This window comes from Diprion similis, chromosome 6, assembly GCF_021155765.1.
Source record: "Diprion similis isolate iyDipSimi1 chromosome 6, iyDipSimi1.1, whole genome shotgun sequence".
Classification (NCBI taxonomy): Eukaryota; Metazoa; Arthropoda; class Insecta; order Hymenoptera; family Diprionidae; genus Diprion; species Diprion similis.
This window is the reverse complement of record NC_060110.1, coordinates 20,235,138-20,259,338: the sequence shown is the minus strand read 5'-3', so window position 1 is coordinate 20,259,338 and position 24,201 is coordinate 20,235,138. Positions and strand designations below refer to the sequence as shown.

The following is a 24,201-nucleotide window of genomic DNA, read 5'->3' as shown; positions in this document are numbered from 1 at the left end:
TCTTAAATATCGAAGTACAAGCATTCTTCATCCCTCGAGGCCAACGTTCAGAGATCCGTATGCAATGTCCTACGCGATCGCAGGCAAATAGAGAACGCGGTTCTCCCGGGGCGCGATATCGCCGATCGCCGATCGTCTAGGAACCGGTGTAAACGCGCCTAAGACACGTCGTTATGGATGTCAGGTTGGAGTCGGCGGATGGAAAGAACCGAAGAAAGAGAGCGCGACGTCGCGTCGGGAGACATTCATCCACGATCGATAGATCGGCGGGGACAACGGCCTCCATTCTCAATCTAAGATCGGACAATATCCTTGTGCGTGCGGCGGCGGTAAAGAGAGTGAGAGAGAAAGATCGTTAGATCCCGATACAGACGACGCTTTTGGTTTATGTCAAGCCCGGTTCCATATTTCCCGCATTGTCCGGCATTAGCTGGCCGCGTGTCCGACGTGGATGTAAAAAATCCCCTGATGCAACGGCGTAAATATCGGTTCGCAATAAACTCCGATAAAGCATAGATATCTCCGCATATTCATGCATGTTGCACGTATGTGTATGAATACCTCGACACGGCGTCGCTTGAACCCCGAGCTCGGCACGCATACCTTTTGTAATATATTCCGATATGTACCGAGAATTGTATCGATCTGTACATCGATCTATATCAAAGCGAGTATCCGTATAGCTGCGCCGTCGCATCGACCTCCGGAGATCATATACACGTGTTTGACGAAAAAAAAAAACTATCTTATCCAACTAACGTATGGTTCCGACATAACGCACACGCCCCCCACCCCTATATATATACATATATATATATATACATAATGTTATAGACAACACCGAGTAGTGCACAAATCATACCGCAACATGCGCTTTACGTTGGATTTAATATTATTGTGCGAACCTGCATATAGCGGATTATATCGCCGTGCGATATTCACGTCAGGCTTTAAAATCGTTGGCAGGAAACGTCGACGTTGACGGTGCTGGTGAAAATATTGAATAACCGATAAGAATAATCGATGGAAAATTTTGTGAACCCCCGGCCTGTAGTCTCATCGTCGATCATAATTATTCGCAACCAACTGAAACCTATTCTGAGAATTTTGACAAATTGTATAAACGCTTTCGAAAAGTAAAGCCGATGAAAGAAAGTAATACCGATGAAAAATATTTGGAAACTGGTACCTGCGGAGTGATCTTTGCGCCGAGAGTGCAGCAATTGATTGAGGCCGATGCCGAGTCTGTCGGGCAGTACTCGATATATCTCCTGATCTACCTACAATCTACAAAACACATCAATGTTCTTCGACGTCATCGTTATATATATACACACATATATATATATATACTCACACACACCGGTATTATAAATGATAGAAGTAAGGAGAGATTTTATAAGCAGAGAGGCGACCCCCCGCCCGCAGGCCTTATTAAGGTAAACTCGTTCGTGAAGGAGGGCATTGTTTCGCTTCGCCGTGGGTCCGCGGTAGGACCCAAAAGATACCTTGTTATTACGCAGGCACTTCACCTACACACCGACGTCGTTATATCCAGCTGCGGTTCTGCCGGCGCATTTCCACCGTCAAAAAGCTCCGCGTCGAACTTGGGACGAATACATATATAGTAATACCGTGCATGTGTGCATGCCTTGTATGCGCATCGTCTGCGGTTTTGCCGCTCTTCTTGATGTTCTCTTCTGCCAGTGCGTAGGTACGAGTATTATCATACACCTTTCCTTGCCAATCGACGACGGACTCTCGCCGCTCATTCGATACCAATAAGTAGAAAGTCCGATACACTAGTGTTGTCTTGATCAATCGCTACTACGTGTCGCATACATTCGCTATTCTCGTTCATTCATTCACTGATCAGCCAATCAGAGTTTAATTCTCATTCAATTGGAAATGAAACTACCGCAACATTCACAAGGTTTTTCATGATATAGTTTCATTGCATGAGATTTTAAATGATTCCTTCTCGTTTCATCTTGTCCATTAAAGTTCCTTTGATTTATGAATTTATTAATTATTGCCTGGTAAATTTACGACTCCCTTGAGTCAATACCGCCACTCGTACGTACCGGTTAATTATTTTCGAAATCGTCTCTGTAAGTAGGTTCATCTCGACGGTTGTTATCCTGGACGGTTTCCTTGCCCATCGATGATTTTGACGGACAATTACCGGTGATCATTGAGTGACGTGTAAATCTCGTCGCGACCGCAGACTACGTGAAACCAAAGTGCATGAAACGCGACTGCACGAAGTTCATGCACTCCGTATGCAAGTGAGGCGTACGACCGAGTATGATGTATGACCGAGGGTTGTACTCGCATCTGAAGTTGTTATCTATTGCATCTGAATTTATGAGAAAGGTCTCCGCGCCTGCTATTCTTAAGGATAAATATCGAAGAGGAATATCGTGGCCTGCGAGCAAAAGTTCATGGTTGTTCAGCACTTAATCTTTCAAATCATAAGATCGACGCCATTTTTATATACCTCGTATCTTCCGCCACTATACTTTTCTTTCGATAATTATTATCCACTCTTTGGTTTCGACTCGCCGATCGCGCACGCGCGTGCATTTACAAATTCCTTACATATATATATATATATATATATATATATATATATTATAATAATAACAATAATAGGAATACCAAGATCATCACAGCCTCGTCATTCGTCCTCCCGATCATGAGACAATGGCGATATTTGAGATCCGTGTAGGTGTAGCGATAATATTACATACAAGCATGATACCGTGACTTTTTTCATCTCTTTTTTTGCCGCGTTTTTTTCGTTTCCGTTTTTTCCCCCTTACTCCATCATTGGCATGTTATCCCGTTGCTGGTAACCGTTAAAGATCATGCGCACCTCGATCGGCTTCTCACGAGAGACTGTAACGACCTGTGCAAGAGTCGGCTTGATAATCGTACGAGATGTGTATAAGAAAGAGGAAAGAAGAAAAAGAAAAAGAAACGTTTTTCTTACCATAAGGCGGGATAATTTGCTCGTCAGTTCCCGCGAATCTCCGCGCGATACTCGTTGCAAGAACCCTTTTCATTTTACATGTTATACCAGCGACGCGTTCCTCGTGTGTCCATCTACGCATGTATATTCGCGGCATTAACGTTTACCCATAAGTGTATAAAACACATGTAAACGACGTCCTATACGTACAACGTAAATTGCGACCATTCTCAATATACGGTGTAGGTATATGTTACGCGATATAAATCGGTTGTAACTTGTCTCGAAGTGAAAGAACTTTATGCATGTCTAATGGTTATTATACGAGCATAAACGCTAGGCTTTCGATAATAAATTGATATCGCTTATATACGTTATACAGAATAATAAGAAATATCTCCTCCACTCCTCCTAATATATAATCTCAAAGTTAAACCATACACACGCCGCTATTTCTAACACACAAGATACGATATCCCATGTTGCAAGTTATATGTATACATGTGCGTGTAATTATATGTATTATCGATCATGTTCATTCGATATATCTCGCGTCACTATGTCTATTATAAGCATGTGTCTGTACCGTTATTAATTAATTCATTGGCTTTGTTGTCTCGTTCTCCGTTCGAGAAAGGTCTTCACCATTTCCCGGGGCTTCCAACTCGCCCTGCAGATTTTACCCCCGTCCGACGTTTATGCACCTATATAAGTACTTCGTAGGGCGCCGACGCATGCCTGCAGAATATTGCATAACGCCGGGATGCCGGGTTAACAAAACCCACAACGCCAGCCCCCCCCTGCGTCTCCGGAGCTCCTCCAGCTTCTCTCCAATTCCTCGTGTGTGGACCGCGGTGGGCCGTTGATCAACCACACGCCGCGAGTCCCGTTACATCGAGACGTTCCGGCAAAGGCCCGACGCCCCTCGGGCCCCGAAGCGATCGGCGGTGGGCCCGACTTTTTAAATTCAAAATTCTTCGCTCGGACCCGCCTTTTTCCATCCGACAAGGTGGACATAATTTTATCCCCCGGGATTCGATTCTCGCGGTCACGAGGAGGGCTGCCGCCCAGGAAACGAGAGGAGAGACAGCTGATATAGGGCCCCGTTATCGAGGAGAAAACTCCGGCTTGAATGACTGCGGTCCCGATGGCTCAGTCCCGTATGTCTGCATCGTAAAGCTGTCCGTCTCTGCTCGGCTTCTCTTTCTACTTTATTTTTCCTCCTCTGCAGCTTCTTCTTCGCCTTGCAGATTCTCCGGCGTGCGTAACCGCGGGTACCTTCGAGATATCGAGCGGACCTTGTTATTCCGTATTTTGGAATATGCGATGGGCTCAATCCGCGCTGTCCGATCCTTCGTTCGACGGGTAATTCGACGATTGGTTTTCCGCATTCTCAATTCTGTAAAAAATTATTGTTACAAAGACCTTTCGGAACGATTTACGGACTCCGAAAAGAAAGTTTGGAAAATTTTTCGGATCCCGCGTAACTGTCACCTATTTCTTAAGATCTTACGACAAATTTTTCTGTTTCTCAATATCCTTTCTTTTTTGTGTTCTCAGAAATAACGACACTATACTACTTCAACGATTTATAGCCAATTACTCTGTACATACAGTCAGAGAAGCCTGTGACTTATTTCTTTTTTTTCGGTTGTTCTTGTTTGGTAGATATTATACAATTATGTGAATGCCTGGAATATTTGTTCACTAATTTTGTCTGTCAAATTAATTACTCAGTGGTCACTGCCACTTCCGGATGAATTTTTCTTTCATAAACGAAAAAAAATTTACAAAAAAAATATCTGCAAATGTTTGTGAAGCGAGTGGCAAGCTTTTACAGTTTCACAGCGTTATACATGTTATAGCGACAAGTCGATACACCGTTAAAAATACAAACCGCAGACGCATCCCCAGGGTGCATGCATGTATATGTATAAGTGCAAAAATCGAGGGCGAAAGATGCTGAAAAATGGAAATAAATATACCTATAGTAGTAAGATATGAAGCAAAAAGCGGGAAGGAAAGGTGAAACGACGGTGATCGTTGACCAAGAAATATTCTCCCCTGCAGGTGTAAAAGGACAAGGGTGTTGCGTTGCGTCGCGTTGCGTTGCGTTGCGTTGCATTGCGTTGGTTACCGTTGGGTGGTGCTCGATGTGCCTGGTGGACGGCCGGCTGGAATGTCGTTTAGCTACTTCCCGCTCCCACCATCCGCATCCTCTCCTCGGTTCTTCCCTTCGTCTCCCTCTATGTATTCCCGTCTCGCTCCCCCTCAGCGTCTCGACCGAACTTTATCCTCCTTCTCCCTCTTTCCCCCTTCCTTGTAAGACTTATTTGATCTCGATGCATGCGTCCGCTATATATATATGTATATACACTCACGCACCCCCTGCAGTCGCGAACTTGCGCCGCAAATTTGGTGCTCGATCTCGCAAAAATTTATGTACCTGAAATTTCGATACACGAAGATTGATCGAGAAGTCTGCAATAATGAGGTTTTCGAGATTTAATGAACCTTTGTTACGGGATAAGCTGTTTGAAAGTACGAATTTTATATTGGAAACTGGAGACTGAACGTTACACTGATTCATATTTGGTTATTATGGAAACAGAGAATGAAGGAAAATTTGAGTTTTCGATGAGGCTTGTTTTTTAGAAACTTTTGTAGATTATACACATGAAAATTAAGGTCTTTGGTATTTATGGTGTTCCTTGACGAGCTTTTTGAATTTCACGTCAGGTTAGACGTTCCTACGGATTAATATTCACGAGAAATTGCATGAAAGTTCTGCCAAATCATTCGTTGACTCTATGACGATCGTGTAAAATAACCTAAAGTGCAGATTTGACGACGAGAATCAGAATTAAAGTCACTGAAATAAATATCTTCCGATCAACGAGGATTTTCTAAGTCTGTCAGCTGCGGCGAAAAGTGCATTGAAGAATAATTAGCGGGTGAGAATATGATTCGTCGAATTCCTTTCTCCCCAGATCATCAGAGATAGATTTAGAAATTGAGAGAGTAGCGAACGAATCGCGTGTGACCAACTAGCGAGAACTAGACTAAAATCGAGTTAATCAAGCTCTGACTTATTGAGGTGACGACGTGTAACTCCGTTTGACAGGTTCCAGTCCAGTGGATTAGATCGATAAGGATCGGTGTCCCGCGTTTACCGAAGATTTCGATCTCCGCGCGAGGAACTCGGCCGATCGACGAAGAGCCTGAGAGGCAATTTCTCAACGAAGGATCGGAGTGAGCATGTGAGTCGATAAATTTTGACTCGTGGATTTTTGCCTCGTGTCCCGATATTGCTAATTGCAAGAGGGAATTGCAAGAGGCGCCGCGGATTGTCACTCCGAACAGATGCGCTGTTGGCACGGTTCGCAGACCTCGTGTTCAGTTTGCAAAAAAGAGCAAAAGTGTTTCGCTTATCCCGAAGCAGCAGTCGTAGAATCGGCGGCAGAGCAGCATGAGCACCGATATTCGAGCACCGAGATGAAGAAACAGGTTTTAAAAGTTGGCCACTTCACCGGCGACTCTGCCTGCAAGTTCAGTTTTTGCCAACCGCGATACAACCGATAGGTGCAGAATGTACAGAGTTACGGGCAGGCAGGCAGGCAGACGCACGTCGTCGATCCGATTCAGCTCGGCTGCCGATCATCCGCGCTTCTTTATATCTTCTCTTCTACTCGTATTCTATTATTATCGTAGTTTAGGTGGCTCCGCACATTTCATCCATCCTTCACGCGACTTTCTTTCTCACGGGGAGAGATCTTAATTATTTTTTAGCCCCGTCTCTAATTGCCGCCATTTTTGTAGCGCCAATACAAGCCGCGGAATTCTTCTCTGCCCCATCAGTCACTCCAGTAGCAGGTCGACGTCATTGATCCCCCGGTTTTTAACTTCCTACGTGAATCGAAGCCGATCTGCGAAGCGGTGCACGTGCATCGGGCGGCCTTTTTATCTCTTACCAATAAAATATGTGTCAGACTTGGATGAAAGGAAGCTACGCGATTCTTAGGATTCGTACTAGCGCCGGAGTTTCATACATGAGAAAACTAGACCAGGGATTTAATTGGTTTTCATCTTGTTTTCTCCGGCTCGATGTTATATACCTGCGCCGCGCCACGTGTGTCCGAGTCTCGATAACTGCCCTCAGGAAAACGTTGAATGGTTATTTATTTATTCAACTTTTTTTCATATTTCTTTTCCTCCACATCAACTAGAGAAAGGTGCATGGATCTTCTGTGATTTGAACAGGCTGGCAGAGATAACGATCATCATCGTGTCATTCGAGCCTCTCCCGGTATTTTTTTCTATCCCTCTCCCGTTTTTTTCTTCTTCTTCTTCTTCTTTTTCATCTTCATCTTCAAACATTCGCGCGATCGTGTCTCGAATTTTTAACAGTTCAACACTGTCTTTACCATGCTTTCGTATCGTCTCTCAAATTACCCATTCAATCGATCACGCGTGCGTAGAAACGAACGTTGGTAGAGTGACTCACGGGGCTGATTTTTACTTCGGTATAATGCGTCGGCAGCTCTCCTTCTCTTACATTCCTTATAATATTCAAGAATATCTTCTCGATTTTTCCATATTAGACCGAATGACACTTGTAAAAGCGTGACTCACCGCGGAATCCATAATCATAAAAACTCATGTGATAATTCGTGAGAGAGTTACGGCTTCGAATGTAAATTTTTATAACCGACAAACGGAAGTTTCGAGTAGAGAAATATAATATATAATGAAATTATGTAAAAGAAAAAAACGCGCCGCGGCTCGACACGCGATGAAAATTATTTATTCCTGAAACGTCCGTTCTATTCATTGTAAAAATTATCCACCCGCCTAAGAGGTATGCGCAGCGCTTTGCCGAAAGCGTTTAATCGTCTTAATATACTGATATAAGATATCCCATCGATTCCCTATTATGTATATACATTTATCGATTTGCTTATGCAAACATTCTTCGCCGCTGCGAGGCGAGCGTATCGGAATTATGATGAACGGTGTATAACGCGCGTAAATAATCTCGTCTTTAATACCAAAGACGGCATAATGATTGGGAATTCGGGTCTTTCTATTCTCAGTATTACTTTTCTTTTTTTTTGGTAGAAAAATCACGCATTAGCGTGATGAAAACTAATGACACTAACACTGAGGCGTATTAATCACATAAATAAACAGCCTTGACAAGGAAAAAAAGCTCGCCTCTAAGGAATTTCCGCATGACGTAATTCCCGATGATCCTCTAAAACGTATATTAATCCAATCTATTCGTACGCGCAAGATCTATGGACCAGTGTCTTCAGCGGTGTCTTTATAACACTCCTTCACGTGGTATCAAAAATTCCTGATGGGATCGAGGTTGGCTCGATTTCACGAAGAGTCGATTTCTCATTCGGTTTTAAAGAAATTGAAAAATAGAAAAATATAGAAAAGAAAATTAAATGCAAAGTAGAAAAAAATTCCCGCGGCTATCCTCGAATCTCCGGGTGTATTAACCCCGAGAGCAAGCGTGAATAGCCAGCACCGCTGAACTGAATTCCTCAATAATTGCTCGCCGCCACGCCTCTCGCCCCCATATGTTAATAACAAAGCGATCCCGAAGGCGAAGGGGGTAAAGCCGGGAACCCGGGATTCCAGGAGCGGCGTCAAGCGGAAGCTGCGACTCCGGCCGTCGTCACGCGAGTCGACTCAACAGGTCGTACCTAACAGGTTTTTGACAGACGCCGGCGTCTTTTTAGCCCAGGCAACTAGCCGGAGGTCCGAGAGGTTGCTCCGCGCTCTTCGTCATCAGCTTCCTTTTCCTGCTTATCCGCGACTTCTCACTTTCGAGAATCAGCGGAGGTACCGTTTATCCGGGAATCTTCACTTTTCACTCGTTCGAGAAACATCCGGTTTAACGACTATTGCTCCGGGTATTCTGGTCGAACTGTAAAAAAAAAAAAAAAAAAAGAAAACAGTGCTTCAGTTTTTGAAAATTAATTAATAGTACAGATCTATGACAGAATATAGACTAATACATTAGAATTAAAATTGTTCAAAGATCGAGAGTCAACGAACAAGAGTAATTCACTGCCAGCCTAAACTTTTTACAAAATATTTTGACTGACTTAAAAAACTTGGTGAGTTGGGTCTGTTTAGAGATCGCGGTAAAGCTTCGACAGATTAATCATTTCGAATGGGCGTTAAAATATTACTACACGAATCTCAATATAAACAGATTACTCGAACGATTAACATAAGCTTATTATATATAGAATATTCAGTGATCAGTGTGGTTGATTCGTCTAGGGATAGGCATTATAAAACTTTCATGGTAATAAGAAATAAATGAATAATGAATCTTGTTATTAGTGATTGGTTAGTAGATTATTACTTTCATCGCGTGGTAAATAATTCGACGATGAAATTACTTTGAATAAATCGATCCAACTCTTACAATTAAACACTCTCTGAAAATACTCTGCACTTGTTTCACCAGATTTCTAAACAAGCTTTTATACGACAGGCTTGTATGTAACGACCACCGCTGTCTCGGCGGATAATTACGATTGTGATTCATCGCGCCTACAGCTTGTAACCACTTCCGTTGAAATGACAAATCGACTTCTAGATTTTTGCCTGCAGTCCGCTCTGCTTGTACACTTGCGGGCCAAGCGAAACGCGGCTCAGCTTCGTGGACGAACTACGGCTATTTTTAATACACCGCCGGTAATGCGAGAGGATAAATCTCACCTGTCCTGTCCATATATTTGCATATCGAAACAATTTTCGTAAGAAATAGAACCACGGTCATATTTATTCGGCCCGATGTCGCCGTAACCCCTGGTCATCTGTTATTACATATACGAACTACACGCACTGTTCATCTACCATGAATTATATATCACCAGGTACTTATCCAGGTGACATTTAGAAAAACACGAGCGTACAACCACCTCTCCGAGAAAAAACCAACGTCATTGACTTTCCAATTGATTTTTAAACAAAATTCCGTCCATCAATTTTTCGAGGCTTAGGTTATAATTAATACAAAGCGGGCCGATTAGTTCAGGGGGGTTCAACATATAACAGATTAATTGCAGGAGTTGATAATCCTTGAGGGTAACAACCGAAGCTGGTCATTTTCAGGGAAGCTTCCCGACGCCCTGCAACGCCCCCTTTAAATCTCATGACGTAAGGAGCTTCCTGACCGTCGAGTTGCTGCCAGACGGTAGTCCGCCGCTCGTTTAAAGCGTTGTATGCATGGGGCCCCTTGGGTATCCCGTAGGTCGGGTTCAGTCGTGGCCTCAGGGGTCAACCGCGTTGGGCCCCGCCGGACATTTGTCATTCCGAAGATGACGCCGTTTCATTCAAGAACGAGACTCTCCCGATATCATCCATTACACTGAGATCGTCATTGGTATTGCCATGGATGCCACCTTGCACCGATGTATCGTGCTACGAATAAGAGAGTATAAAATTCGTGACCCGTTGTGAATTGCTCTCTTGTGCCACGCGTCGTTTCAATGTCCAAAGTTTTTCTACAAGATCATCGAAAAATGTGCCATTTCAGAACTGCCTTCGATAATAATTATTTGGGGAGAAGAATTATAAAGCCATTTTTCACATTGTATCGTTGATGCAACGCCGTCTCTGTAGAAAACAATAAATTTTGATCGAAATTTGTTTATAACTTATCGTGCGTCTTGCGCAGTATCATTTTAGTTATGACCACGTGGACGATCCGTTGTTGGACTTGTATGTTAATACTGACATTTTCAAGCAAGGGATTTTAATGGCACGTAGTTTATACGCTTAACGGGGGACTCTATATCTTTGACGAAACACCATCGCCGGTTGTATATATGACCGATTCAATGGGCGTGTGCCTATTTTGTGTATAGGAACTCGCCGAGGACCACGAGCTGGCTCTTCTTCAATTCTCTTGCCAGCGCTGAGTGATTTGCAAACGCAAGTTTCTCACGGCTGTAATATAATAACCCTGTCATGGGTTTAACATTGGGTGTATAAGGTATACGTTGGACGTAGAAATATATAAGTGTTGTTATTATCCTGGCATGGGAAAGGAAGATAAAAAATGTCGATATTGAATCGAAAATTAGATACCACGCACCAAAAAAGATTGCTTTTTTTTTTACCCTCTGACCATTTTTCAGAGTTTTTCTTCATATACGTGGACCGAATGGGGTAAAGTGGAAAATCCATTTAATAGCGATTTTGTTACGTCGTACAAGAGCAAAAAAATAAAGAGGAAAGAATTCCTCGGGGGATGAAATTACAGTGAAATTACGTTTTATCTTTCACAGCGTTTAACGTATATGTATATATATATATATGCGTGTGTGTGTGTGTGTGTGTGTGTGTGTGTATTAGACGAAGTGAATCGAGTGTAATCAAGGTTGTATTAATTCCAAGACAATCAAGATTTGACGAGACGATTGAGATCTCCGTTTGCCCTTCAGGCGGATCTCGGACTGGGTGATACGTAGAACCCCGAAACGGACCGCGAACGAATTAGAAACGAATGATTTATCCTCGTTGGCCACGAAACGGCCATCCGTCTTTATTCATACTTGCAACGAAACTTCGTTAATTACTCATTAAGATTCGAGCCATCGATTGCTCTGACATCTCCAAATCGGACGTCTATCAGTGATTGGTAATGACTGGGCGCACCGCTCAGCGGGCCAATCATCCGAGGCGTGGCATAATAGGTTTGATTTTCGTACCAGCGATTACCATTTTTGGCCGGCTATAACCCGTTACCAAATTCGATTTGAATATCAAATTAGCCGGCAGCACGCCGTCCGTTTCGCGTTAGGACTCCACCTGGCATCATCTCTGCCTCATCCCTCGATATCCTTCCGATTATCCTTCACGCGAATTCCGTCGCGAATTCATCAAATATATATATATATATATATATATATATATATATATATATATATATATATATATATATATAGTAGATGGACGCAAATTATCGCTTCGGACGATGGTTCACTCCCAGCAATAACGCGCATAATGGACCCGAATCGCGACTTACCTACATGGTATGTAGAAAATTAGACAGTCATTCGAGTTCGACTTTCTAATCGTTCCAGTTTTGTCGGATCTAAATATGATATCGTTCCGCACACACATGCAGTCTGCCTACTGCATTATACGTATATTAAGGCACGCGTGCGCGTTTACTCCCATTCGTGTGTTCGGATGTAGGTATAACGCGAGGCATCCACATACAACGTAACTCCACGTTACACCGCGCGGCATCCGGCTTTCCCATTGCCGTGTCTGAATTTTGAGTTATACCTTCATAACTCGAAACAACCAGCTAACGGACAGAAACTAAACGTTGCAGCCCAGTCGTGGACACGATCCGCCCAAAGTTTCCTCGCGGACATCAATCCAACCAGATTATACAGCCGTTGGTGGTATTGGGACTGAAAAAAGTTAAATACCGGTCGTGTATGTTATCGATCTCTGTTCAACTGCCAATATCGAAGGATGCCGTGCGCATGAAATTATCCAATTCCGTGTATCTAATCGTATGTCTAATCAAAAATGGTCCACCAATACGAAAAATTAAGGATTTTTGCCATTCCAATTTGTGTGTTTAAGATTTACATTAGACGAGAATTTCTGGGAAAAAATCAGCTTCCAAGTGGTTCAATGAAGTGCAGTCGTCGGGTGGATCGGGAATCCGACAAGTTGATGGCCGATCGTGTCTACTGCAATGCGGTGCACAAATGCCTGCGGGGTGACGAGTAGATTGAGGCGATTTAGAGTGGCGGGAGGGAAATCGCTTCGTTTATTTGGTCATCAGCAGCGCGGTGACGACGATTTGCTCCCGTTTCTAATCTCTTTCCCGGCACTTGTCAGCCACTTAGAGCTTAGAACACGTTTCAAAACCACACGGCGGACTACGAACTGTGCTGTAGGCGTGGCCCTCGAGATTGGCGTAAAATATCTTACGACCGCCCATGTATGTAAATCTGGATTTACACGAGCGAGTCGTACATACATACATACATACATATATATATATATATATGTTTACCGGCGTTAGAACCACGCATTTGCATATTTCAACCGTTTTCAGTTTGCACCACGTGACTGTAATGATTTTTGTCAGAAATGAAAATGCACGAAGCTGCAGACGCGCGAGGGAGAGCAGAAGAATTAAGCTACGTTTGCCCACCTGTGCTCACCCAAAGCTCCACACGCTGCATGCCCGACTAATTTTATAATCCATTCGTTTTGTGGGCAAGCGACGTACGCCCAGCGCGAGCAGCTCGCCCGTTGTTCTTATATTTTATCCAAACACATATCCGGTGAGTTTTGTGTGCTCGTCTGTTAGCTTACATTAACGTTATTTAACACCGCGCAGCATCCTCGGGTTTCCCACGTACATTCACCGTGTATAAAAATTACGCGCGAGCCGTATTGTAATATCACTCGATGTTGGTTGAATCGTTCGATCCCAAGGCGGCAGAGACACTGCCTGACGAACCGTGGCGAGGTGTAAGTAAGGAGATTTAGCCAGGAACCGCGTATAAACAAATCTGGGAATAAATTAAACCTACTTGAGTCTTCGATGCAGCCTTTCTTTCCTAACTAACGATTTCTCGGCCGCGGAATCACAAATTTCTACAATTTACACGTCAGCATATATTCACGCCTGCTCCATTAGCCCAAACGTCGCGGGTGCAACGAAGTATTCTCGATTACCATTTTCTAACACCTTTGCTTTTACTCTATCCATCAGTATTTCGACAATTTCGCGGAAAGAATTCCCGACGATCCTGGCCCGCAAAGCAAACGATACTTTGCACTTACTCTCTTCTTTTCGGTATTGTAATGACTCGATTGTAGAAAGTCTGCAGGAGAGTCGGTGTCTCAGTGATTTATTGCAGTGCACACAAAGTCAAAAACAACTCTTCTCGCATATAATTATAATCAGCTGAAATTCTTCTGCGGAAGATATTCAACGTTGATTGAAAAATACCAATTTTCAATGTATGCGTTGTACGTGTGGTAATTCATCAATCGTGACCCCAAGTTCCCGCAGCGTCAAATCATTATACCTACACGAAAGAAATTTCCGATAACCGGCGAGCAGAACACTTACTAAAAATGCAAATTTTTCGAAAAAAAGACCGCGCGAGAGAAACGCGTTTAATTTTAATCCGAAAGGTTTACACAAGACTTTTGTTCTTCCGTAAAAATATTTGCTCATCATCTCTGGTGAATGATGATTCCGAAGAAATCAATTATACTCGAGTACCGCATTACTATACCGATTCTCTAAGCTCATAGAAATTATGCGAAAGGCGAACCTGATTCGGAAATCTGAATTTATCATCAACATGCAAGGTGGTGCAAGGTGGCTGCGCTTTTAAAACGAGATGCGCATTCGAATTCGCCATCGCCTCTGGCTGACTATACACGAGGCTTCTACTACTGGGGTGTTTGTCCGACGCTCGATTTGCCTCGCGTAAATATCTAACTGATCTGATTATATTTCGGCAGTCAATGGGAGGTCATTCCTCCAGCTAACAATGAGCAAACACGTCATGCGTATAGCAGTTGTAAATATAAACTTGAACTGAATCGACACGTTAACAGTAGTATAAGCGTTGTTAAGTCAGCCCCGCAGCTCTTAGCCTGCGGTCCAGAATCACGAGTGAAACGATCAGCGCCTAATTTACATCGAAGAAACACGGGCTGCACAACTTTGCGTATCCTTACGTGCTCGGAATTCGTTTTCTAATCGATATTGAACTTTGGTGTTTTCATCGCTGTTGACCACAGAGTGTCGAAAAGCAAAAGCTTGTTGTTCATGGACAGGAAAGAAGGGGAAGAATGTGATAATCACCGTGTTGTCAAATCTTAATTCTTGTATTTGAAATCTAAGATCGGTGAGGAATTTTCATTCATGGTGGGATGGATAGAGGCACGTCGCAGTAGACGGTGTGTGAAAAGAAACCGCGCGCTCTGATTAGATAAACATTCTATATCCATAAAATATAATAGTGAGCTCGCATTATCTATGCAAATAAGAATGTATTCGAATCAAATATCTTTTCTTTTTTCTTTTTACCTAGGATGTATAATCTAACGGTTTCTTAAGATAAAATCGAAACGGATATTTTTTTATTTCTATTTTTCCGAATAGCTACTCCAATTATGACGCTCGACCCACGTAACGGGATCCTCTCATCGCCACACGTGGGCATATATCCGTATCACATCTAACAGGGCTTGGATAAAAAAATCGATATATATATATATATATATATAGGTATATAGCTTCTTTGACCTCCCAACCCGCAGGTCCGGTGAGCGTAGCTTGAGCTGGGATGAAAATGTTCACTCAAGTTATGCGTTATTAAACCGCTGCAGCTATTTTCACATTCGAGAAAATTCTTCGATAAACTTTTTAGGAAAAAAATCACCGCCAAGAAGCTGAACGGAAAGTGGAATTCATCGGAAGAATTGTTCTGCAGCTGCAGTCTTTTTATCGGGAAAATCTGTTCAAACATATTCTTTCGTTGTTGGTATAAAAATTTCTAAGGGTTTAATACTACTCCACAAAAAAGTAATCCCATATTCGGCTACTACATTATTATAAACAAAGTACTGCACATAAAACTTAGCTTATGTTTAAATATATCGTGAAATAAGCTAATTTTGGAAAGGAATGGGAAAAGAGTAAAAAGGATGAAGAGAAAATAATAAAGTCCTGTTTTTTCTCAAGTATTTCTGTACAAGCTATATTTATGCATATGAAGAAGTGCGTACTACATGAGTCAGTGACACAATTGTAAAGAATTGTTGGAACTACAAGGCCTTCGAAGAATCGCAATCGAGTTGTCCTGGTCATAGTTTGTGCCGGACCATGACCTGGTCGTCGTGCATATCATTATTTAAAATCGAGATCGTCGGTTACTCGCGGAATGAAAATGTGAACTCTAGAACCTCTTCGAGCGCTCTTCTTCCCTTAAAAAAAACTGGTTCGTGCATCGCATATTTTCCTGTAAATGAATTTGATATGGACGGGAAGTGTTCATTTTCAAATCGAACGTCCGATTTTACCAATTCTAATGAAAACTTCACCAGCTAATGTGGTTGGGATTCACTTTGAAACAAAGCGATGAAAGTAGCGAGTAATAGGTTGGATGTACCGTTTTTGGCCACTTAAGTATATTTCCGGCCAAATATAGGTAAGTAATTAAATATAAGTGAAAGTGTACAGATCAGAAATTGTAAAGAAAATTTCGATACTTATATATATATATATATAATTACCGTAAAATTTTATTTCAAAAATTCCAATCGATACGTATGTGCCTGCTAAAAAGTTCTGTCAAGTATTTCTCGTTGCAAGGTCCTACAGACCATCTGAGTAATCGCCCAGATTTACAGCATCCAGGAAAATTTTGAATGTGGTTATAAAAAAACAGTAGATACCTCTGATGCGAATCTCAGAGATCGACTTTCGGCATCGGGAGCTTCCGCAGCTCTGAGCTGAATAGAATGTAAAGAAAAAGACGGATCGGATGAGGAATCCCGCGTGTGCGTGCAGAGGCAGAGATTTGAACCCATATTCATCGGAGCATAGGATAAATACTTGCGAGTCCCCCTCCTTCTGCCCCCATCCGGTTCCTCCTCCCCCACCCCCGTTTATCCCGAGGTTCGCGCGCCGACGGGGTATCGCGTGGCCGAAGGGGCGTCCCCTCGTCGTTGGAAGTGGCGACAAAGTCGGTGGTGGGGCTGGCAGCCACGTGGTGGAGAGTACCCTCGGGCAGGATTTCGGCCCGTTCGAGTTTACGCCGCATATACCGTACGAGAACGGCGCGCATCGGTGTTCTATAGTCAGTAGTAGTAGCTCCTAGCAAGAGCACCTGGCAACACGTCGTCGTCGTCGTCGTCGTCGCCGTCGCTGCCGTCCTCCGTTTGTCGTCTTCCATCCGCCGACCGAGGTCGCGCTCGGTTAATACGCAGTCGGGCGAGCAAAGACCACCCTGGAGCGATCAGCTGTTCGATCGGTTCCGATCGCCGAAACCGGCCCTGCAGGGTAGAAGACGGAGGCACGCACACCTCGCGCCGCCGACGGTTCGGGGATCCGGAGGGATAAAAAGAGGAAAGGAATATAAGAAAAAGAAACAAAAAAAAAAAAAAAAAAAAACAGAAGCGAGGAAAAAGAGATACGCTTCGGCTTCCGCCTGCAACTGCGCTCCGTCTCTAGTCTTCCGGTTACTTTATATCCGATGCATTTTTTCATCCGCAAATTTTTGCCCTTTTTTACATCATGATATCGCACCGTTTTGCACGTGGTAATTCTTCTAGTCGATCTTTTCGGGACTGAGACTGATTCGAAATTCTGCAACGGCCTGCAATGTACAGATGATAAATACCTTCTCGTTTTTTTCCAAGATCGGCTTTTTTGTCGTCACCAAAATATGATCGATCAACTTTGGCAGGCTACGGGACTGATGTAGTTGAGAAAAACGCAACGAGTAACTAGAGTTTAGAGCGATCCTTGCAAGCTCGTGTTTTGAGTGATCTACCAGGTGGAGGATTATACGCGAATAAAAGCTTTTCCTTCGAGGATTTTACTCGAACCCTTTTGAATAGAAATATTCAGTCTTCTATGGTGCGTTCGCGTGCGTTAGCGAAGCGATAAAAACCGTCAATTCAAGATTCTGTGATGTGCGTGTCTCCGAAGTGTGTTTGGTGAGAGTTTTTGTGACAAAGTTGGAGGGTGATCAGAGTGTCGTGTTCTTCGAGGAGGTGGCCAGAGAGGCCTCCTCGATTCAAACCGGCAAACTGGAGGTCCTTGGGGTATTTCCGCCGCGGTCAGAGGCGCCAATCGCCGACAAACTGGCCCTCTGTTACGCCCCTCATGTCGACATGACCACCGTCATCGAGGTCGAGGTACAAAACTATATCCGAATCATTCATTGACTCACTTTTCACTCCACTTCACCGATAATGCGAAACTGTTACATCCTGGCTTCGTGTCTCTCAGAAAAATTCATTATCTAGTCGTGATGCAATACAATCTTATCATCTCTGTACGTATTTTTGATTCGAATTTTGAATGTCATTATACTTAAGTCGGTAAAAAAGATTCCGATGTGAAAATTCAAGTCTGCATAATTACAAGCAGCTGAATTATCACCAAAAATGTTTTCTTCGTACTGAAAATCAAGGGAAAATGGTATGAAATTTATTTAAACAGTCAGACACCGAGTAGTCCATGGACCGTTTTTATACAGTAGATACAGCTTACAGTTCCCCCGTTTAGGATACTTGTCAGCGTGGAATTGACGTCGTGTAACCCACGGGGTGAACCTTGAATGGAGAATCGAGTTCCAAGAAAATGTTCAATATTCTATGGTCTTAGTGTAGGGCAGCGACAGTATCTGCGGCCTCTGCCTGTATGTACAGCACCTTGTACCCGTACGCGATTGAAAAAGAAAATCGTAAATAGCTTGAGGAACTCCAAGCGGAGGCTGTCGTCTCAGTATGCATGCTATACAGGGGCATTGTCGACCAAACGAACTTTAAGGCCTGTCTAATAAAATGGCTGATCTATTCGAAGGATTACATGCAGTATGTTGCATTCTGAAAAGCCGTGGTCAAGTCAACGATGAGATCCTGACGAGGAAGTCACTGTGGTCTTTATTTTCTTGCAATTTTTCAAAAGTTGGCGTATTTTATCATCTAATGGAATTGCGGATATGCACAGGATATGCATCAGTGCAGATTCACGATTGGTACTGTTTTTTCACTACCTGACAATTTTTCAGATCACAAGTTCCGTATAGTTTTTTCACGCGACGTATTATTTGAACTTAGGAGAGAATATAACGGAACAATAGCAAAATAAAATTTGAGAAACATGCTAGAATTCAAGGAAATATCAAATATCAAATTACGAGCCAATTTTTTATCGGAGTAGTTTATTACTTTGGTAATTCGATAGGTAGAAAATTGAAAACTTGAGTATAGATAAGAATCCAGTTATTGAGTGGAAATCGTTATTAGAAACATCAGTGCATTAGAATAAGACTAAAGTTTCGGAACTTGGAACCTGTCCAGTTATTTTACTTTCTCTATATCTAACCGAACAATTTATTGCCATTATCTAGTTTCGAGTCAAGAGTGTCTATACATACAGGTGTAAAAATATTTGTAGGGAAAGAAGCGGCGAGGAGTAGATATCGGAAAAGAAAAAATAGAAAATCTAGAAAAAACATTAAAAAAACGGAAAAGTTGGGTAATCCGCTCGCGCCGTTCATCGGATGCATGCATCGCATCGTTACCTTCGGATAAATAGTGATTCGAGTTGTCGTTTACTTTCGGTTCAAGTGCTTCGTATATATATATAGGTACACGTATACGTGAGTATATACCGTGGTTTCACAATAGTAGAAGTGCGCCCATATGTCTACAGCAGCGATTTCCAAACTTTCGTAACGGAAAATTTTGTCACAATGGAATCCGCAGTACTTGAATCACGTTAACGCCGAAAACCACCTTGCTAATTAACGACACATTCCATAATAGCCAGTAACCTAATCCTATTTCTCGAAATATGTACTCAACTACATTCTGTAATCGGAGAAAATTTCACTATTCATTCGATGTCACGAACAGTGTGCTCGAGTCAAAGGAAATGAGAAATTTTAGAATCAATTCATGAAAAGTTAACAAAGAAAAAAAACAAGACGAAAATCAGATAAGGAACTTATGAAAATTCCTTATTTATTTGTGCTGCAGACTAAACAAATATGTTTTTCAAAATTTTTGATGTTATTTAAGATCGACAACATATTTTTTTATGTCACGCGCTGCGCGCTTTCATATGTTTGTCCGTAACGCAGAATCGTCGCTCGGAAATTATACAACCGGATACAATAGAAAGAATTAGGAAAATAGAAATAGTTCAGGAATGACTGTACAAGGTAACTTTCTGACCGAATGGGAAAAACCAGAGGTTTATTGTTAGTCACACTGGATGTGATTATTTTTCGAGGAAACTCAATATTTATAGTACTAATGAAAATCAACCCAGTTAATTGGTTATCAAAAATGAATTATGTAATAGTTGTATGGAAATCAAGGATTCGCAATCTTTCTCAAAAAAATTGCAACATCGCCGAATATAAACCCTACATGTCTACCTTCTTCATTCCGAACAAATCAAAAAAAGAAATCCTAGAACAGCTTTTGTAAAACACGTCTCGACGACTTAGATATATTCGTTAGACGATTAATTAACAACCGCATTAACTCCGGAATGAATTTCTCCAGTAATCACATTATTCGCTATTCCTGAAATGAGATTGCTCGACCGTGGCATTAGCGAACGATGAAGCTATGCAGTCGGAAACAAAGCGATCCTTCTCAGGAGTTACGAGGACTCGGAATAAGATACCGCGAGTTATCCGGCGAGACACACGTATAATACCTTAACGTCAGTATAAAGCTAAAGCTTACACACGAGAATTGTGCGAAGGGGTTTTGAAGAAGCCTGCATGCGTTGCTTGTGTCGTCGGATGCGAGTCGGGTCGGGTCGCCGAAAGATGGAATCGACGGATAGCCGTTCAGGGGTTGCCACATGCCGGGAGTCCGTGGCAGCGGCGTAAACGTCATCAGATTTTATCAGGACTCAGTAACGGCTTAACGCATGGCCGGGTGTAAGGATCCCTGCATACGCACGGCGCCGATGAAGTGGTGGAGTCGAGGAGCCTCGCCTCGAATGCATGCTCGGCTGCATTATCGCCCCTGGGTTGACCAGGACTGAGACATCTCTTTCGATAGCTCTGCAGCCTACTCGGTGTTCTCTACTCCGCTGGTTTATCAGCTCTACATCTGTCTTAACAAACACCCGAGATGGTCAGATCCGCAGATTATAGGCTCTCGTTATCTCAGACAAGTCCATTGTCTTCTCGTCGATCCCGCTGCAGGGAGGTATAAATTGTTTTCCATACGGAGCCCAGAGTGTGTTTAGAAGTAGGTACTCGGACGTTTTACTCTCCACTTATCTCTGATCATAAACATTGTACGAATGCTATTTTGGGGGTTCGAATATCTTGACAAGCTTTTATAATTCAAGTTTTCGATCGATAATTGCAACATTTGAACACAGTTTTCACCACGACGCCACACCCTTGTATTTTTAATGCAACGTTGGGTGCGTACGTAACGCCGCATGTTTGATGTGGATTACGTAACAGGTTGATTAATTCTCAAACCGGGTAATATTATCTAGAATTCATTCCACGGCGCTGATCATACTCTCGTATGGAGCCCTCGTTAAATTATCATTTTTCTCACTACCGCTCGAATATCATACTACTCTGTATCAAGTATGTAAGTAAGTAAGTTCAGCTTCGTATATAAGTTGCGCGAGAAACGACGACAAATTATTGGAGACAGCTCGAGACCTGACACGGGGGGTCCTGCCAGCAAGATATTGAGGATTCGAAGAAACTTGGTGCCCAATCAGGTCTCGAAATGATGTATAAAACAGTTTATTCGTTACAAAAATCCGCCCAATGGGTGCAATGAATGAGAAATCGAAATATTTTTACGAAATCGAATTTATGTTATTGCTTCGTTGCGATCACAAACGTATTGAATCCATTTGATAATAACATTCAAAATTCTTCCCCACGATTCTGAGAGAGTTACCTTGTGATTGTCTATCGGTGGATTACCTTACGCTGACAGCGGCTTTATCGGAGATTTTTGTTATTGAGTAAAAACACAACAGCAACGATTTATTATTAATTGTAATGCTAACGTTATCGGTTCTTGAATTATCTGCATAATTCAGTGACATTTTACGATCGGAGTGCTGTTAGTGTGGCGCTGAAAAAGGATTGAATATTGTTTTATAACGAGGCATTTGAATAAGTTTAGCATAGACGAGAGTCCACGTCACCCTTTGATTTATTTTATGTTCATCAGATCGTTTAAGCAGCGCGTATAATATTCATTAATTTATTCCTAACATACGTTAAAAAAAAAAAAAAGAAATTGAATTTCTTCCAAAAGTTATCTCACGATGCAACATGTATTCCACTGTTCTATGTAATATGAAAAGTTCTCTCTTTCTCTCTCTCTCTCTCTCTCTCTACCTCCAAACAACTTTCAACAAATGACGCGCACTTGTCCAGGGAACAATGTAGGTAGGTGCACATCGGGCTGAAAACAGTCGGAATCATCGGCGTTCGAGCCGTGCCGTATATATGATTCCGGCTGTTGGAGCCGACCGGTTCGACTAGCGGTACTTGACTGAAGACCAATTAAAAGATTTCGTCGACAGTTTAGATCAGCGGGGTCTTTTTCTTCCTCGCAGGTTTCTGGCCTCTTCCTGTCCGAGTAGTTCATCTTTCATCTTCCTCTCTCTTGTCTCGACCGCACTCACCGACTTTCTCCGGGGAGACACATGAGACCCGCGAATTAACGAACGGACGGGAATTCCACTGGTTTTTCGCTAATCACTGGGGCACCGCGTTCCCGCGATCTCGCCTCAGGCCCGAAGAGTGCGATTTATAAACGATTCGATATTGGCTCCTGTCTGCCTACCCTCGAGTCTCCGAGCCACTTGACCGTCTTCCTGCATCACTTCATCACTCGTAATAACATCTTATCCAGTCTTATCTCGGGCGGAAGGATTCCGTGTGTGTGTCTCGACGCCAGGCTGCAATCTCACGATCGGTGCACCGTCTTAGGGGTCACACCCGAGTCGGCTGCAATGGCTCCCTTACAGCTGATACGGTAAATCGATATTTGCATAGTTCATACTTCACTCCCAGGCAGCACTCGACCGACCCCCGGGCTATACGCGAGATTTCAATGCCCTAGGGTGTCCCTTCCACTTTAAAACGTATATGTATACCTACGTGTGTGCTCGACCTGGGTATCCTTAATTATATGCATTTAGTGTGCATAAATAATGCATTCTTAGCTCGAACCCTGCGATTACCACATCCGAATGGAGTGTTAAAGTTTATAGACATTTGTCAGTCAAGCATAACTACGCATAATTTTCACTTTATGGAGTCTGGTGTGATTTTGTGCCGGCTGAAATTCGCCGCGAAAGCTTCTCAGGTTGAAATATTGACGAATCTTCGGGTTACAAACTTCTTCGTTTTTAATGGCAGGTCATCGATTCTGTTATCCATCGAACATCATTGGGTTGAAATCTTTAATCGCGTCTTCGTCGTTCTTAGACATGATTAAATGCAAATTTTTAGTAAATGGATTTCGATTGGAAAACATTCAAGTCCAGCGTCTCGTCGTCAAGACCTTTCAATATCCGATCCGTTGATAACTCAGACTGAAGAAAAAATCTGTAATTACTCACACTAAAAAAGCTGAAACAATCCCATACTTCAGAGCAGCCGATAAAACAGAGTCTACGAGGCGTGGCACGGCACGCACGTGCCAAGTGCGCAATCCACACGAATCACGCATGATAATCAGGGAAGAGTGATTGTTTCATTTCTGACAGTCATAGATAGATGAAAATTCGAAGCTACAGAGTAACGCGCTCCGCTGCAGCGGGTTGAGATCGGATCGGAGCCGGTCGGCCACAGGATAAATTCCGTGGCTCTGAGGTGATCCGACGATCTGTCAGTCGACAGGAGCGAGAGCCAACCAGGCTTTGGTGATTGATTTCTCATACTCCTCAAGTCCTGCATCGAGTTTTACGCAGGCGGCCTGGTGTCCGGACTTACGCAACGCAAGTACGTTCGGCATCGACACGCAAAGATCCAATCGGCTCATGTAAGATGTGTTTGTGGTAGTATCCCAAGTCCTGACGTCTCTCTGTCTCACTTCATGTACATAGACAACCCGGTCTTGCCGCCTCCTCCGCCTCCTTCGCCTCTTTCGCGTTTACTCTACATACACGCACTATCAAACACCCGCCTGCACGCATTTGGCCTTTGGCAATCACGGCAACATTAATTCTCTTCCTCCGCTCGCCGGGCATGTACGGAACCTGTCATAATATAATTACTATTCTAACGGCGTCTGTTAATCCGCGATCGGATTGGCCAATTTTTACTGCAAATTCACCGTCGACTCAGCTGTTATTCCGCAGCTACTGTGTCCGAGTCAACCATAGTCGGACCTTTTCACCGCTCTTTCTTTGTGTACGGATGTAGGTGCTCCTTTTTTTACTCTCT

At 43.0% G+C, this 24,201-nt stretch overlaps 1 protein-coding gene across 5 annotated transcripts in view; it reads left to right on the top strand.

The window, feature by feature from the left end:
* The window catches only part of LOC124407744 (transcription factor AP-2-epsilon), a 169,823-nt gene that overhangs the window by 95,440 nt on the left and 50,182 nt on the right, over nt 1–24,201 (top strand). The window contains exon 1 of one of the 5 annotated variants that reach the window (XM_046884206.1): nt 17,212–17,926. The exons of the other annotated variants lie outside the window; for them this stretch is intronic. Coding sequence (XP_046740162.1) covers nt 17,903–17,926 — 24 coding nt within the window. The 5' untranslated portion in view covers nt 17,212–17,902. Of the gene's footprint in view, nt 1–17,211; nt 17,927–24,201 lie in introns of those variants that run through there. 5 annotated transcript variants of the gene reach the window in all.